Consider the following 18,883-nt stretch of genomic DNA (forward strand, 5'->3'; position numbering starts at 1 on the left):
AGATCCAATATGTCTATCAAATTCTTATAAAAAAGCTACTCGAATTGAAACGTTGATACTGAACGTTTTAAGCATTGTCATGGGTCGAAACTCATTACCATTGGTTTTCTAATTACGAATGTGAGTTTCAAACCAATCCAATCATTTTTTTAAGTTGATCGCCATATTGGATCCGCCATTTTGGATTTTGAAAAACTGACATCATATGCGTAATCAGAGATCCCAGAAATCCCCTGGTAACGAGTTTTATTCCATGACAATGCTTAAAACGTTCCGTATTAACGTTGTGATTTTAGTAGTCTCTTTTCGAAACATATTTTCGGGCACTAGGCTTATTTAACTATTCAAGACAGATATGTAATTTCTCTTTTTTTTATCACAAATAACAATATTTTGATGTTGCGTTTATGAATTTTCAAAAAGAGCGGTTTTTTAACCACTCCAATGTACGTATGTATATGTTCATATCGACATTAAACATACGAGTATGTATATTCATGTGAATTTGTCGAGCGCCGAATGCATTTGACAGTCAACTAAAAATCACTTTTGTGCTTCAACTAACTGCGTAAGGACTTGTCTGACGCAGTTGGCTTCGAAGGAATTATCACTATTTTCTGCTATATCGCGTTTGAGAATGCACAAAAAAATACGAAAAAATTTATAGAAATGCTTACATACATACATATGTATATAGTATGTGCCCTACAAACATCTTCCGACATTCGCCTAAGTAAGCTGATGAAGTGCAACCTAAGCTCTGGCTCAGACATCACACGCAAAATCACACATCTCACTTCAATAAAGAACTTTCGCACTTTTGACGTAAATTCATTATCGCCTACGCCTTCATTCATGCCCAGCCATGCCCTCTCCCTACTAGGCAGAGTATATAAATACCTTTTACTAGATTCGTTTGAATGTACATATATACATACGCATGTACCAACCTTCATCCACGACTCCGGTATGCGTGCATCATACATGGCATCCAAGGACTCCTTCAATGCTGGACTCATCACAATGGTGCCATCAATTGCCAATTTCAAGTCGCACAAGCATGTGTACACCTTCTTAATCACTTTCTGCATGCGATCAATCTCTTGCCTGCAGATTGGTTAATTTAAAAAAAAAAAAAAACGAAAAAAAGAAAAAGTCGGAGAATACCGATTCTCAACAACAACAAATGATATTCAATAGGTAATTATTAATATACAAAAAATGTAAGAGTAATCCAGCAACAGGCTTCCGGTGTGAAACGTGGCACAATTACCTGAGAAAGATGTTCATCGGCAGGAGAATTCCCATGCGCATCAGGTTCTCACGCACCTCGTAAGCATTATACTGTGACGGAAGCTTGCGCAGCATGTCGTCCGCCAGCTGATAGACGATGCTTTCGCGTGACTCTCCACCACCACCACCACCCTCCTTCGGTTGTACGCTCAATATAGTGTCCAAAATACCTTTGCGTGAGTGGAAAATTATTAATTTTTTGCCGTAACGAAAAATATTTACAGACAAATAAAGGTCGGGTTTTGGGTTTGAAGCAGGCACATAAATAGCTACATATGTATATGTATATGTAAGTACACAGCTAAGTTTCATATTGTTACAATAGGTTAAATAGGTTAATTCATTGGATGTTCGCTGATATATTCCAAATACATACAAACATAGTTTGAGTATAAAATGTTTAGCACATTTATGAATGGATGAGTTGAGACATTGCTTTCTTCTTCTACTTTCTTCTACCTTATTACTCTTCCACGCAACGAATATTATTTTAGTTAACTCAGCAATTCTTCACATTTCAATTAACACTAAATAAACCAAAGCGCACATCTTAACTCACATAAATACCAACAAGTATGTACTATGTCCTAACGAATGAGCCCACCTGTGTCCTTTATCCTCTCATAACCAACTCATCTCACAATCTTATGCAATTGTGCTGGCATCAATAAAAGAAGGCATTTACCTTTAGCCGAATTAATTTGATACGTGATGTCAGCATTGGAATGCAAGCCGAAAACTTCTGGCGTGTCATAAGCTGGCAAACTGTTTATGTAGTCGACAAAGCCTTGCAAACTCTTCGTATTCGGCACTTTGTATCCTTTGTGGAATTCGAATGAGTTGCTCAAGAGTCCCTCACAAAACCACACCGCCGTGAATGTGGTCAACAGTCTCTTATCAAAATCATCAGTCACGCGACCACCGTACTGCACCTCTCCAATCATGTAGACCAGCGTCTGCCATGAGACTCCCTTCTTCGGATCCATTTCGTCCAAGTGATTCTGTATGAATTGCACGCTCGCCGCAAAGTCCGCCTGATTAAACTCATACGGTATGTTCCAACCCAGCGGCCCGAACTTCCTACGCTCCTGCACGATGGTGTGCAGAAATGCCACTGTGTACAGCAGTGGTGGCCATTGCGACGCGGCGGTGTAGTCGAGGAAGTCTTGCGTGAAAGCCTGTTGTGGGTGGCGGCAAAGCAAAACAATACATCGTCAGCAATTAAAGACATGCAAACAACGAATACAGCTCACCTGGTAGCTGCGCTTTAGACTGGCGCGTATGCCCTGCGGCGGCTCATTGGTGAATTTAATGGCCATTTGGAGTAAGCCTATTGGAAAATCTGCATGTGGTTCAGTGGTCACCCACATGCGGAACGTATCGTCGATGTGTTCCGTCTCCACCAGCATATCAATGACCTCCGAACAGAACGGCAATGAGAGATGAACATTCTGCAACAACACCCAGCCACCGCCGGACATTGAGTCCATTATCATTTTGCGTGCATGGCATTCCTGGCCCTGGCCCATGGATACCGATTTCAAAGCTAAAGCAGCCAAAAATGAGAATATCCTTTAAGTTAGTATTTTTTGCGCTCATGTGGCTGAGAGTGAGTGTTATGTGTGAGTGTGTGTGGCAGTGTGAAAGTGAGTTCAATGAAATGAAACTGTTGTGCGCTTACGTATGCCCTTTTGCTTAGCCAGAGCTGCGATTTGTGTGGTGGGGTCTGAACCAATTGATAGCAGGCAAACGAATGGCGTGCGGGGCTCTGATTCTCCCCAAGTAACTTCGAGGTCCAATATCTGCATCTCGCTGTATTCCGGGCCTAGAGACTCTGCAAGGATTAAATTTCAGAAAAACAATCTTAATTAATATAACATACATATATAGATAGATTCGCGCGCATTGTTCGTTACACAGGTCCACTCCACCCATATACTATACTTGTGTATTAGAGTGCATCACTCTTCATACGATAAAAATTTCAGTACTGTTTTTCCATTGGAAATATACCATTTTATATATTTAAAGACTTCCGCCAAAATGTTGGGGAAAAATATTACGACTTACGTCAGCTGGACCCATTTTAAGTTTTGAGTTTTACATGGTTAAAACTACTTTAAATTTTTTTTTTTTTTAATAATCAACTCAGATAATATAAGAGTTCAAGCTTAAAACGTCTGCATAAAATGTTTAAAAATTGTATCAACGGAATCAAAATAATGAGTTTTTGAGCTACTTTCAAGACGGTATAGCTCACGTAAATCTTAATATTTTTCTGAAATATTTCGCCGGAAGTTTTAACATAGATATAATAAATTTTATAGTTCCGCTAGAAAAACGGCAACCTTTTTTTGGTGATGCACCCTATAGTATGTGAACATACGTACCCTCTATGTACTTCTTAGCCTGTGCAATTGTACGGTCCGGACACCATGAACGCACTAGCAACAGCTTTCGGAAGCCGTCCAGAGAATCCTGATAGCCGCATGGTATTTCCTCGTTTTCCGGTTTTTCGGCTTCGTACCAAAAGCGCCAGTCCTTTTCATTTGCTTCGATCTGTACAAATTTCAGAATGTATCTACGATCTATGCATTGCAGAGCTTATTCGACTCACCAGTGACAACACATTTGAGAATGTTTCCAATTTGCTGATTTCCACCAAATTCAGCCAGGTGATGTCTAAGATCCAGCGAAACGGTTTCGGAGTTACAGCATTCAAATCCAGTGAAGCACCGCCCTTGACAAATGACATGAACTCCTCGTGTGTCACATTACCGTTATGGTAGTCTATTTTTATGGCCAGCATCAGAGTGAACAGCTGCTTGTGCCGCTCATATAAGCTTCGATTGGTGAACTTGTAGACCTCATAGGTCAGATAACGCAGAATAATTAGTATGCGCTCCTCGGTCACGTTTGATTTGGTTGACTTTGTAATGGAGTTATTGAAGATTACCAGAAATTGTTTCAGTGAATTCTGATACATAACGTTCACGTTACTCATTTCGACAATCAAGAAATAAAGTACAGAACCACGTGCGGCCACTGCGCGGAACTCCTCGCGTGCCTTCATTATCTTACGCTCTGTCACTTCGGAAATCTTTAACTTCTGATTGACCTCTTCAGACGTCGTTTTCGTCACACGCAGTACCTCAATGAGGGCCTCATCGTCAACCAACGAGCCCTGGGAGGAACTTAGGCGATATAATAGATTCGCCTCTAATTCCTTCATTTTGCGTTGGTTTGTCATGACTGTTTCGAAAAGTGCTACACGCTCTGCCTCCAAATCTGACTTCTCCATGAGAATTACTCGTCCTAATAGTTGATCTTCAAGACCCCGCATTGTGACGGTAAAATCAATAATAGACGTTTTGGCGCTGATCTCCGGACTAAAGGCCGGGTTTGGTAATTTAGTGGTTATGTATAGCATAAATCCCGGCATTACATCGCACTCCTTGTCGCCCACCAAGACCTTCTCTATACTACCCGACTTGATGAAGTTCTTCTCCAACACATTGTCGAGCACTGGATCCAGCTCGGTGCCGACGTCCTCAATCAGCAACGGTCGTCCAAGCGACAGCGAGTCTTCTAAATGTGTTCGGAAATACTTATGATTTAAGGATGTGATCTGCAGTTCATTGTCGCCTTCCTTGGACTTAATCCACAGTTTGCCCTGTGTCTGCGGATCCACTAGCAGAGGATAGCTGCTCGATTTGGTGGCAATCAAGGCATTCTGCACCGACAATTCGTCATTTGGCAGGCCCTGCAATGTCCACTCCGACACCGTGGACGAATCGACAAGCATATTGATGATGTTCAAGCCTGTTGTGAATGGTATATTTTTGTGCTTTAGAATTCCCATCCAGGTTTTTATCAAATTCGCACGGAATTCCTGATTATAGGGGCCGCAGTACGATAGAAAGCCTGTCGCCAATAAAACATCACCAACTAATTTGCCCAGCTGTATCTTAAACTCTTTGCTCTGATTGGTCCAGCGATGCTTTTCATCCGAGAGTCCATTTATTAGAGCTGTGGCTGCAGTCATTTTCCGCAAACATACGTTGGCGGCATCAGTGAGTCGTTGTTTTTCACCGACAGCCTTGTCATATTGGTCTTTAACAGCCTGTAGTGCCTCCTCACGCTCACGCAATTGCTCTTCAGCGCCAGCTAGATCATCCATGGCTAGCTGCATGTTGCGGTGCAGAAGGAAGAAAGGTACATGAATATGCATATGAATGAGTTAGCTAATTAGAAATTCTCGCCCGGAAACAAAGCAATTCTACTCGGCTAAAAAGCTTTGGCTGTATATGAAACGTTGCTAACTCCAAAGTAAAAAAAAAAAAACGAAAAAATTACTTATATGTTAAAATAAAAATTAAAACAATTCACACCGTAAATGCGGCTGGATAACTGAGCAGTTATCGGATTTCTCATATTACCTTTGACTGTGCACTACTCTAAAGCGATTGCGGTAAACTACTGCGAGAGCTCTGAGCAGCCGCATTTTTACCTTCAAGCGCGCCTCCTGCATTGTCAGATTGGCCTTCAGTGGCAATACTTCCTTATTCACGCTGTGGAAGAAGCCCATAGCTTTTGTCCAGGACAACAATCCAGCTACGTCGCCACATACACGTCTCGCCATGTCCATGTTGTAGTCTTCCATGCGAAAGTATGGTTGCAACAGGTCGATCATTTCATCGTTTATTGTGTCCTTCGGATAGTTTTGTAGTTGTAGCAAAAACGTGGCACTTGCCATCATCTGAAACATACTTACTGCTTACTGCATATCAATGTCGGATTACTACAGCTCTATGGGCATTTACCTTTAACGATTCCTGCCAGGATGGCTTCGGACAAGGTGTTCCAGAATCAGGTATGCAGGGATGTAACTTTCGTTTGAATAAAATCAAAACGCAATCCATAATTCGCATAATCAGATGTGGTGGTCGGCCCAACTTGCGCACCGTTGCAATATGCGCTGGCTTGATGGTATTTAGCGCCATTTCGGCCTCTTCCAGCGCCGGCTTGGCTGCCTCCAACTTTTCCTCAGCAAGTGCCTTTTCGTGTGCAATACAGGCTACTAACGCCTCAGCTTTGTCTTTCACAATCAAAACTTGATTTTTTACAATTTCCGCCTGCATTGCTCTTTCGGTTACTTCCACCAATACTGATTCGGCGTTCTTCGAGGCCTCCACTAGCTCCTCCTCCATAACGACCAAGTCCTTTTTCAGTATTTCTACGGAGGCAGATGCTTCTTTTAACTTCTCCAACCCGGTGTCCATCTTTTCCACGCCGTCACTCAACTCTTTCTGCTTTTGCTGGTAGATATTTTTGTAGCCAGCAATGAAATTCAAATAGGACTTCGGTGTTACGTGCGTAGCCCGTCTAAAACGTTGAAAATACTCCAACGATGTCTCGGCCACTATGTCCTGTATTGAGCCGAGCGCGTTCACCAACTCTTCCTTCACGGCCGGTGTACACTCAATTTCAAAGTCACTCAGAAAGTGTCTTGCCACCGAGACGAGTGCATCCTTTGGCCACGGCTGGAACCAATCGATAGTGCAGCCGGACACTAGTGCCGGAAAACGTTGCACCCTCGATCGGAAAGTCTCACCGACCGGCGAGAAACAAAAAGCAACATGCAGGTTGGCGCAAGTGCGGGCCAAGAAAAACTCCATCACACTTTCCGGGGTCGCTGTTTTTCGCTGATTCTCTCGTTTCATTACCGGAGTTAATTCTTGTACGATTTCGGCCTGTTCGTCTCGCGAGAATAGGTTTGATATCACACCCGATGACAATATATTATTCAGATATTCAAGGAAGCCCTCTTCTTTAATGTCCATGTCGGTGAAGAGGAACGTTGTGCCTTTGCCTTGGACACCACAGGTGCGATATAACAATTTCAAGTCCTCCAAGAAGTTGGCCACATTGTACGAACGCGTCAAAGCAATTTGGAATGTCTTGTAGCCAGCTATGAATGATGCCAATTTTGTCAATGATTGTTTACCCGATCCACCGACCCCGACAAGCATGACATTTCCCCTCGGATGCCGAATGATTCGAGAAATCTTCACCAAATGCAACATTGCATCTGGGAAGAAGACCAGATCCATCCCAGAGCCTCGTACCATTTCATTGAATTGTGCGAGGAACATAACGAGACGCTCCCGGAGCACTTCATGAGAATTCACCGGTTCGTAGACCTTCGGCAACTCCATATCAGCATCTTCTCCCTCCTCACCCGTCGGCTCAGGTGCATCACGCATGAAATCGACAAACACCGGGTTCGATATAATCATCTGGGAATAGGCCTCGCCAAGCTCCTCACGCACCAGACAAGCCAACTCCGAACTGAACCACTCCTTATCCTGAAACGTCGTAAAACGGTCCGCAAACACGCGTGTGCATTCGTGCTTCCACAACGACATGAGCACACTATCCGCCGTTATAACAGTGGACAAAGTGCCCACCATGCCTTGCCAGATACGCGAAAGGTCGCGCAAACTGAAAACATAATGGAATTTTGCGGGTGTGGGCAACAGCTTTTCGCGCGTACACTGCCACAAGTGGCGAGTCACAACAATCAGCTTCTTCACTAAACTGCGCACCTCTGGGGCAAACCCTCGCTTGGCATTGTAATGACCTTCACCAATCACGCGGAATATTTTGTCAATTGATTCGTCATCGGGAATATTACAATTAAAAACACAAAACTGCCGTTTCAAGCGCGAAGGTATATCATTACGCCCTCCGCCGGGCAGACCCATCGCCGCAACATACTGGACGTCCACAACTGTTGTAAAGTCGCCCGGCTTCTCCAAGCTGTAAAAGCCTTTCATGTCCATGGTCTGGCGCACGATCTCGTTCGTCACTTGATCGCCCCACTCATTGATCTCCGGCAGGTTGACATCATCGATAAACACGATCAACTTACGACCGCCCGGTGGACCAAAAGTAACGCCCACTCGTTTCTCCACATAGCTCTCGATTGTGCGCTGAAATTGGTAGGGGCTCGTAGCGGAAGAAAAATTAAAGGAACGCCCCATGTACGACTCGGGGTTCATCTTCCTCATAAAATTCTTCATTATTACAGTTTTGCCGGTACCCTGTTCGCCGATCAACATAACGGCACGTTCCTGATTGGCTATGGTAGCAATTAGGTAATCCATGCGTACATTGTCAACAATAGGCACCAGTATATTCAGGAAATCCGGCGTAGATAGTTCAGGATACATATAAGGAGTGACCAGTGTCTTCCATGCCTGCCAGGTGCCCGTTTCGGAAACGAAGAAATCAAAAATACTATTTTCATTAGGCGTGCCCTGCGCGTAGTCCAGCTGAGGGAAGGCTTCTTTGACGTATAGGTCTAGCCGTTTGCGATCGGCGGCGCTGAGATATCCACCGAGGCCCCAAGCCAACGCGAAGATATATAAACGCTGCAGGTGCTCGGGTGTGCAAGTATCTTCTTTCTCCTCAACAACTGGCTCCTCGGGAAGCTCATCTGTGCAAGTTGAAAATGTATATAAATAGTGAAAATGGAAGCCTTTCAGCAGACACTTTGGCAATGTACTGAGCAAGCAAATAGTTAGATAGTAAAACGGTTAGTTGGACCAAGAGAAAGAAAGCGGCGCGCCGCAAGTACTTTGCTAAATACATAGAAGTAAGTATTATTTGGTATTTTAGTAAAACAACAAAACAAATTACCACACCCAAATGCATACATACACACTGGCGCAACAAAACTTATGCAAAACAGGTACAAAATTGAACATAACGGGCTCACTATAGATTTGAAGATCGTGGAGGGAGTACATACAAAGTGTTTTAAAGTGTTCAAAAGGATACCTGAGAGTTTTGGTGAGAGTGTTTATTTAAACGTCATGTTTTTAGTTCCAGGTGCTGAAGAAATCTAGCGAAAAGCGATTTTAAAGTTTTGACAGCACACTGGACACACGTGAAAACACTGACGAAATTGATTGTCGACCGACTTGTAGGTAGAACAGGAGATTGCAGGCATACGAGAGAAAAGATGTGGTGGGTGACAAAAGTGTGGACTGTCAGGTTTCCTAAAGTGAGTAAGTGCAAGTGTGTGTGGGTTTCTGCTTAAAGATATGTTAGTGGAGTATGTGATTGCTTTGAGATGCCTTACCGCCATCTCCGCTGTTGGCGGAGTTGCGACGCTGCTCTTTTACGACTACATCATTCCTTTTTCTTAAGATTTTGTCTCTATCCAGTCTTGCTGCTGCAATATGTTTTTTTTTTACAAAACTTAATGTCATACAAAAGTATTGGATATGTATCTTGGCTCATGCATAGTTTGTATTGTGCGCCTTGTATCTACGTACATAACATGAACCACACACCGAGTCGAAACTAACACTCAGCACTTCATCAAAAGCTTTGACGAAGTATAAAACGAATTTACTCACATAAAAACGCATACAGTTTGTTGTTAGAAAACACGAGGCCCACACTCTCCTAACTGACTTACCGTCGGTAGTTTCTTTACTCGACATACTAACGGCCTGCTCTTCCTCCTTCTTAACCGGCACCAAACCCTCCAGAATCGATAGCATCTGGCCGACTATATTGCACTGCAGCACCGACATCAGCAACTTGAGGTTTTGCGTGCCCCAATTGTAGACCTGCACGAATGTCTGCTCAAAGAGATTCCAGAACACGGACTTCTCACCGGGCGCACGGTTTTTTAGCCAAGCTTGTACAACTACTCAAAGCGCACATTAATAAAAGAGACATAATTTTAATATACTTTTCTTTAATGACTTACTCGGTCTCGAATCCAATCCAGAGGAACTCATATAGACCATACCGTTGCGTGACACCGTTGCTGGCGAAGCGTTGTCTATGTTGTGAGGCTCGAATATGATTTTCACGGTTGGCGCCATTGTCAGACGATCTCCATTCGCCAAGGTCAATGTTTTGTTATCATCAAGCACTGAATTCAGATTCTCAATCCAAATGCTGTCGACCGGTCCGTCCAGTACGAGCCAAACATGCTCGCCACTTTTCAGCTTCAGCGTCTTCCGCCATAGCGCCGAGAATATGCCGTCAGTCCAATCGTTGGTAGCCACGTCCAAGCGTCCAAACATTTGTGCAGCCGTTATAGCCTTGGGATTCATGCGCATCTCGCGATGATTATCGCCCATTTGGGTGAGCGCCTTCATTAGAGTGTGGATGCAAGTGGTCTTACCGGCGCCACTCGGACCCAAAGTCATGATGCCATGTCGGACAGTTTGAGTCTCGTAGAGTTGTATTAGCTTAAGAACCCATGGAGGATGGTAAACCAAATTCGCCTCTTCAGTTTGCTGTGCAATTGCTGCCTCCAGCTCTGGATAATTGGTCTTTTCGAGCGTCTTACCAATGCAATTTGAAAAAATATACCTAGAACGTATTAGGGATTAACTTGTTAGTTGCTCACCTGATTGGGAAACAAATCCGACACCAGCGACATGAATAGTGGTTCGTCTTCGTCGATCAGCTTCGAGAGGTTCATATCGCGCAGGACCCGCATCACAATCGTACTCTCGCCATCCTTTGAGTTCCTTCGCTTAGCGGCGCCTAGCGTACGGAGCACCGATAGTATATTCCGCAAGCCGAAATCATAGTGCACTTGCTTGGTCAGCTGCTCCTCGCACAATTTGTAAAGTGTATAGAATTTGCGCGCCAAAGTGATATTTTCCAAAAAGCCACAGGACGCCAATTTGACGCGTATAATTATTTGTCTGTCTGGCACCATCATAGCAACAGTGCGAAATTGTATTTTTAAATTTTCAGGCAGCTCTTTACGGCCAGCATAACCGGGATTCTGGAAGGCAAAGGGCAAGAATACAACAATCAAAATATGGAGGGATGAAGGGAAGGATATAAAACATATTTTTAAACGCTCCCTCTGGTTGCTTTCACATTTGATTTATGCGTGCCGAAAGTCTGATGCGGTGGCGTTAGACGCGATTAAGGGAATTCTGAAAAGCAACTAATCTCATTATATTGAAACAAAAAAATATTGCAACCGTATTTCAAGACACGGCCACTTTGACATACTATTAATGTATGTAGACACCAGGGGCGCACCCAGGAATATATTTTAGGGGGGTTTTATATTTCTGAAGATATATCACCGGAAAATACTGAAAATTTGCTTCAGATAATACCCTCTTTAAAATACATTTATGCAAGTTTTATCTACAGTATGTAATAAATAAATAAACGTTTTAAAATTCATAAACTGCACTTTATTTACAGATTAACAGAACTCAAACGCTTTTAACCGACTTCAAAAAAAGGGAGGATATCATCTCGCCGGAATACATAACTTTGGACCAAGTGAACCGTTTTCAATAATCCTTTTTTTATTAGAAAGATAGTACCTCAAGGTCGTCCCGTAATTTGTTTTAGAGATCCGATGATTGGATCATGAAGAAATTAACGGTACCCCTAAATTTGAATATGGGAATTGAAGTCGGTTGTGTTCTTTCCTTAAAAACTACTTGCTTAATAAAAAGTACTATAAACTCAAGATGCGCTCAACTTTCAAAAGTACCTAATAAAAAATTTTAAAAAAGAGTCAGTAAAATTAAATTTATTGATTCCATGAATTTTTGCACTTCTACGTTCATTCTTTCGATTTCTGGTTTTCGATAGAGATGGTGATTTTTCACGATTGCTAAATTTTTTTAATATTTCAAATACCGAAAAAATTAACTGAACTCCCAAGAAAAACGAAAAATTCATATAAAACGACAGACGAGAAATAGAAAAGAAATTTTCTCCTACCAAAATTTCTTAAATCAGTTTGCAGCTCTCAAGAAAAAAAAATCCTCGTATATTTATTCCCTCATGAAAATTTACAGCAAAAGCAAAGCGCTTTTTCAAGCAACAGAAATTATAATAAATATTTCTTATAATTTCCTTGAGAGCTGGATTCTTAGCTTTAAGATACAGATTGTATTTGAGGTTATTAGCTTTAGGGGGGGTTTGAACCCCAAATCCACCCCTTGTGTGCGCTAATGGTAGACACTGAATGTATGAGTTGCAAAAGCCATGGGAACTTATGGAGTTGAAACAGAAGCATAGAATCATTCACTCACTTCCTCCAAATGTGATGAAGATCGAACAATTCAAAATGATATATAAGACAGCTAATCATACCCACATTTAATCAATCATGATACATACTAAATAATGTGCGTATTAACCTAACCTAATTCAGACTGGTTAAAGTGGATTAATATAAAATTGTGAATTTTATTTATTTCAACTGAAATGCAAATAAAAACAAGATAAGAATATAAAGCTTTAAGATACATTTATGTATGCATGTCCGTTTACCAAATTCCCTTTGTTACTGTAGTATTTAACCTTCAAACCGACGTGAATGTATTTCAGAATATGTAAAAATTTCACAGCCGTCAGCCGGGGTATTTTCTTTCCATCTTGGTTATGCTTCTATTAGTCGGTGTTTTTGTTATTGATTCTGAATAAACATTGCATGAATTGCAGATGCCGAGCTAACGACAATTGCCTTGCAATGCAGAACAACAAGCAGACATATTTACGTTCACAACGACGTAAATTAATGCATTATGTGAAAATCGTTAAAACCATCAGCTTCGCCTGCATCCGTGTGTGTGTGTGTGTGTGTGTGTGCGAGTAATTCCAATCACACGTGCGAAATGTCGCATATGCGAAGTGGTTCGAGACAACTTTATGGCTTGTATTCTCATTTTGGCTTTGTTGTCGCCTCGTGTGTATGTATGTATGTGTGAATGATTTGCCTGGTATTAAGGCATAATCAAATTTGTCACACCACACACCGTTGTTGACGTATGGATATGCTGAGCAACCACATTTGTGTGCTTACACTGGTGCCATAAGCCATTAACACTTGTCAACAATCATTGCCGCTGGCAAGACAAGCGGCTGAAAATCCTATTGCACAAGCGAACATATACATATACACACACACGGTAGTCTAAGAAGAGAATTTCTCTAGCGGCAGTACTTCCGTAATCCATGCGTACATACACTTATGTATGTATGTATGGTCGTGAATTTACAAAAATTACTCCAATAATTGGCACATTTGAAAAATTCAATTAATGCACGTACATACATACATACATATGTGTGTGTGTGTGTGGGCTGATTTTTGCATTACTTAATCCGTGGCAAACGCACTGTGCTGACTACAGGCCAGGTGAACGCGCGCTAACTGTATTAACTACACCATGGCGTATGCGTAACCGTTTCCCCTACAATCTACAAAAACAGAGAACGTTGTGAGACACAAGAATTTACGGCTCCTTGGTTGAAATCTTGCAGCTTTCTGTTGCTACCTTTTACATCACTGCTCCAATAGAAAGTTTGCAACAAGATTTAAACATACATATGTATGTAGTATAGTGCCGTTACCAAAAATGTGCAATGCATCTATGTATGTATGTAGGTAGACATTGTACAATACGCTTTGCGAAATTCGCTAGCTTTGTGAAAAATTGCCAAAGCGTCTAAAGTTCTAATAAAATGAGGTTCGTATACCAAACGAAATTTGAGGCCAAGTTCCACTGTTCCAACTCAAAAGGGGACAAATATTGCAAGAAGTCGAAGATGTTCGTAAGTACGTACATAAGTTGATAAAGCCGTAGAATGAAGTAATCAAATAAATTATCAACTTTTCTTAGAAAGGTTTCTAGCCCACATGAAAACAGGATCAGAAGATTTCTGACGAAGCCGACGAAGGAAAGTACTATAACATATTTAACAAAACAATTTCAGGATGTTTGCTCTTGCGCGGAGCTTAATTTCGAGGCAATGCTTCCGTTATCGCATTTGTTTTAAGCGTGAAAGAGCCAAATTAGAATATTGGAGCTCAAATGTTGGATTGGCATGCACAGGCCCCTCTCCTAAAAATAAAGTATACACTGAGAGAAAAATCAATCGAAAATTGTTAATATTACCAAATTCAAACTCGAAAAGGAATCAGTGTGAATGTAACAAAGCCTTGGTTGATATTTTCAACAATGATTTGGTAATATTAACCACAATTTTGTTTACATTAACCAAACTTTTGGTTGGCGATATTTTCATTTGACAACGTTTATGTTCTGCACCTCAGAGATGCTTTTTCATAATTCGGAGATACAAAACAAAAATTTGTAAACTCATTTTAACACGTTGCCTCGGACGGGATTAGGGTTATCTGATCGGCACAAAAGTTTAACCGTAACTTGCAATTAGCATGAAGAACATATGTATGTACAAAGTTTTAAAATGTCAAAAAAATTTTAATTCCGGCCAATGTGGTATGTACGAAAAAGGTTTTGTATAATCAACTAAAACTTTCGTGGCTCAAAATGACGAAAAATTTCGTAAGATGTACGCAAGTTTTCGTTATATTAAGGCAGATTTTATTTCCAGTGTAAGCAATATTAGCAACGAGTTTGGTGGGGATGGGTAAAGGGCGGTGCCACACCCATTTTCCAAAATTCTACTTCATATACCAACTTTCAACAATTTGGATCCAGCATTTGCGAAAATATCGAAGTTTTCGCATTTTCGAAAATACCGTTATACGGGAGGTGGACGTGGTAAATGCCCGAATTTTCCCATTTTCAATACCAACCTACCTTGGATAAAGCGCAATCCACTTACCAAATTGAGGTGACATATCTCAATTTTTTCTCGAGTTATCGTTTACACGGACGGATTGCCGGACATACATGTCTTAATTGATTTATCTTTTCATTCTGAGCATTTAAGTATATATCCATGTCTACATCTATCTCGATTCATTTTGGCTTTTACAAAACCGTTACACGAACCAAGTTATAATACGCTTGCGCACAATCGCGCTCGGGTATAAACCGTATAAATATGGATTTTCCTGTACTATATAGTGAAAAACCATGGTACAATAATAACAGGAATTGTCTTCCCAGAGAGCGCACATTCCGATCTGCCTTATTTAAAAAATAACATTGTTGCCCACACTAAAACGTTTACTGCTAGGGAAAAGGGATATTTCCATACCCCATATACCATATATATTCACATATTTTTTTAAACAAACCATCTTGCAGAGAACTTATTTAATTTGCAAAAGCCGGAACAAAAAAACATTTGCTTGTAAATAAATTCAAAATTTGTATGGCTCATTTCATTTCAAACGTGTTTTCTTTTGTTTTGAAAAATTATAAAAATTAAATTGATCGAAACCGAAAATCAAAGCCAAATAAAAGTAAAAGAATCAACATTGAACTGCGTCAAAATGAAAATAAGGGAGCACGAATTTCGATGTGAAGCAAAACTCTCTGAGAAGACAATACCTATAATTATTGTACCATGGACGCAAGGTACATAAAAACAGGTAGAAGCCATTTTGATGTTGCTCTCATGAGAACCAAACTTCAACTTGATTTATTTTTATTTCCCCTATTTCGGTAAATAAAAATAAACTTCAAATTTACTTAAAAACGTCAGCCAGTGAAACGTACTTTTTTCTTGTTCATTTCACATGCTCTTTCTCCTTTTTTTCAGTTTGAACGTCATGGGCTTAAAGTAGGAACAATGCGAAAAAATTAATTTGTAAGAAAAAATTTTGATTTTGTCGCAAGTAAATTAAATTAATTTTTCCACTTGTGCGCATATATAAAAAGCCAATGTGCCTTAAAATTTTGATAAATCTTTTGAAATGTATAAAATAGTTTACTTTGAAATTTTACATAAGTTTCTGAGTATACAATTTTTCGAGTACTTAATTTCAAAAGGGATATTTCAAGGGGACCTAGGAAGCGAGCTAAATTGTACTTAAGAAAGTAAACATTATCTCAAATAGTTCCAGCTGCGAGGAACTGCGAGTTCAGCTTCTATTCTTCCTTTTATGGGACCCACCTCCTGTAAAATTATTATTAAACAGCTGAAGGGAAAGACTCTGCCGTGTACATAAAATAAATAATATGCAATATAAAATGGAAATTGAAGAAGTTGTGGTTATAAATGACTCGCCAATCTATTAATCACATTCAACATTCAGCCAAAAATGGACGCTCCTCTGGACGAGATCCGTTTTCGATGGCAAGAGTCCTGCTGGCCTTAGCTCTGCCTTTGTCTTATAAAATAATAATTTAGTATGCAAGTATTGTAAATGTTTTCGTTTTGTCATTTTTGAAATGAAGAAATAGGAACTTCTTTAGAAATTAAGAAGTGCCTGTCCATTTTCATAAAATTTAGTACTTGGAGCCAACAAACTTGTGTGGAAGTTGGGCGCCGTAATAAAAAATTCTTTATTATCCTCCAAGTTGGAAAATTAAACGAGCATCATCAAAAAATATTTATTTTTAAATTTGCGCCTGTTTTTCTAGACTTGCTGGACGATAATGTAAACCGATTTTGACGATCTTTCATGTTTATTCTTTTCTCGTTAAGACCAGCATATGTTCTAAATTTCATCAAAATCGGAAAACATTTACTATATCCGCCCACATGAGCTGTGGGCGTAGTAGAGCGTTGAATTTTACCATTTTCCACTTTTCTTCATTCCTAAGTGCCGAACAGCGCATATACGAAATTTCAGCGAATTTCTAGTACGGTTACTACTTTTGGCCGCAGCTTATATGGGGACGTCCCACTGTGCACGGTCACTTTCTCAATGTCAATGCCAAAAGAAGACAATGAAGCGCCGTTCTTTCCACACTTTGTATATGTACATACATACATACATACATATTAATTCAACTTAAAGGAGGAAAGAAATTCGGTGTAGCATGTCATTTGGGAAACCCACCGGCTGTAAACGGCAAAATGTGGACATTTTGCTTTTAATGAGACACGATTTACTGGAATTTAAATCGCAAACTTTGTCAACGCTGAAACTTTGTCGCCGAACTATGTCGAGCCATAATTAAAACTTTGTTTTTGTAGGTCAGCCATTTGCGGCGGCAACCTGTTTGCTACAAACAACATTCACTGCCACACCCCACTTGCCGCCACGCGCACTTACCATTGTTATAAAAATGCCAAATTCAGGATTCATCTCAATCGTATCGCCATCGGTGAAGATAAATGTTTTCTTTTTCTCCTTCTTGGCTGTCAGTACAACGGCAACTTGTTGCGCCGCCACCGACAACACCGGAAGTTCGATGCGGTTGAATTCGTCGAAACAGCCCCAGGTGCCGGACTGTGATAAACCCTTGTAAATGCGGCCCAAGCCTCTAAAAAATGCAAAGATAAATAAATTAAGCAACGAAAATGGTTGAATAAATAAGAAAAGTGGTTAAAAAATTATTTTTTTGTTTATTTGTGCAAGAGATCGACAACTGCAATTCTAATAACTAAATATCTGTGGTTAAAAGCAATAATCGCCTAAGTCAAAAGGTTTTTTTTTTTACTGCAAACCACCATTTGATTATTTTAAATAAACTCCAAAGATTTTTCAATGAGGTTCCATCCGAATACTGGAGGAGATCTTCTAGTATCAATACTACCAATTACACATTCATTTGATAATTTTGTTCAAAAAGTGTTGCGTGAATGGGGCATTATATACTAAAGCTTGATTGTTTATTGACTTAATCGATTAAAGCTTTAAAACACAGATATACACGCATCCGGGAGCGGCACTTTAATTGATGGCGCATAACTCGTAGGCCGCCATGCCCATATTTACATGGCATTTATTTATCTGTATATCTATTGTATTAGCTTACGGATTATGCGAAATTTATTGCGATACTACATTTTAATACCTGTAATCCATTTGGTCGGAGCAATTAAATACAACCACGTATTTAGCCAGCGTCTTGCCCATGTCCTTAACAGTCTCCGTTTTCCCCGTACCCGCCGGTCCACATGGCGCCCCGCCCATGCTCAGGGTAAGCGCCTGGGCAAGCGTGATGTAGCATCTTTATACAACATTCCGCAGCATCCAATTAAGCGAAGCAAACAGTGTCGGGGACGAAAATTGAAAAGAAAATTAAAGTCATTTTCGGCGGAATGTTTCGTAAATTCGAATGCAATACCAAAGGCAAATGAATGTGCTACTGTGCATATGTACATATGTATGTATGTATGTATATACCCAGCAGGGAGGAGCTACTAATTTAGAACAGTTTGCTTTGCGGCTCAAATAGTTCGTCTTCTATCTATTGTCTACTTATGAAATAGTTTTTAGAAAGTGGGCCTACTGGAATGTGTATTGACTAGCTTCCCTGCAGGGTATGTAAAAGGACTCAGGGCTGCTTTGATGATTTCAAAATCAATTGTGTATGGAAATGTATTACTTATCATGATAAAAACATAGTAAGGTAGAACCGCTGAGAGTCACTTTTAAAATTCTTGACGTTTCCAAACAATTTAATTTTTAAATTTACTCACTAACTCACACACACATTCTAATTATCAATCTCAAATAACAACAACTTTGAACAATTCCTTTTTTACTCTCAATTTTATACGATTTTAAAATGTTGGCAAACTTCAAAAAAAAAATCATGGCCGAGAAATTGAGAGAACGGTTCTACCTTGCTATGTTTTTATCATGTTACTTATGGCGTTTTCGTTTCTACCAAAAAAA

General features: G+C 40.4%; 1 protein-coding gene across 1 annotated transcript in view; it reads right to left on the reverse strand.

Moving 5' to 3' along the window:
• The window catches only part of LOC118735899 (dynein heavy chain 5, axonemal-like), a gene marked incomplete at its 5' end in the record, with an annotated part of 59,038 nt that overhangs the window by 13,400 nt on the left and 26,755 nt on the right, over positions 1-18,883 (reverse strand). The window contains 13 exon segments of the mRNA XM_036465926.1: positions 951-1,107; positions 1,274-1,463; positions 1,979-2,471; positions 2,547-2,839; positions 2,975-3,127; positions 3,684-3,852; positions 3,911-5,479; positions 5,804-6,052; positions 6,117-8,794; positions 9,443-9,535; positions 9,785-10,018; positions 10,082-10,667; positions 10,733-11,119. Of these exon segments, the coding sequence (XP_036321819.1) occupies positions 951-1,107; positions 1,274-1,463; positions 1,979-2,471; positions 2,547-2,839; positions 2,975-3,127; positions 3,684-3,852; positions 3,911-5,479; positions 5,804-6,052; positions 6,117-8,794; positions 9,443-9,535; positions 9,785-10,018; positions 10,082-10,667; positions 10,733-11,119 (7,251 nt within the window).

The sequence above is a fragment of the Rhagoletis pomonella genome, unplaced genomic scaffold (assembly GCF_013731165.1).
Source record: "Rhagoletis pomonella isolate Grant_MI unplaced genomic scaffold, Rhpom_1.0 Rhpom_scaffold_00001, whole genome shotgun sequence".
Classification (NCBI taxonomy): domain Eukaryota; kingdom Metazoa; phylum Arthropoda; class Insecta; order Diptera; family Tephritidae; genus Rhagoletis; species Rhagoletis pomonella.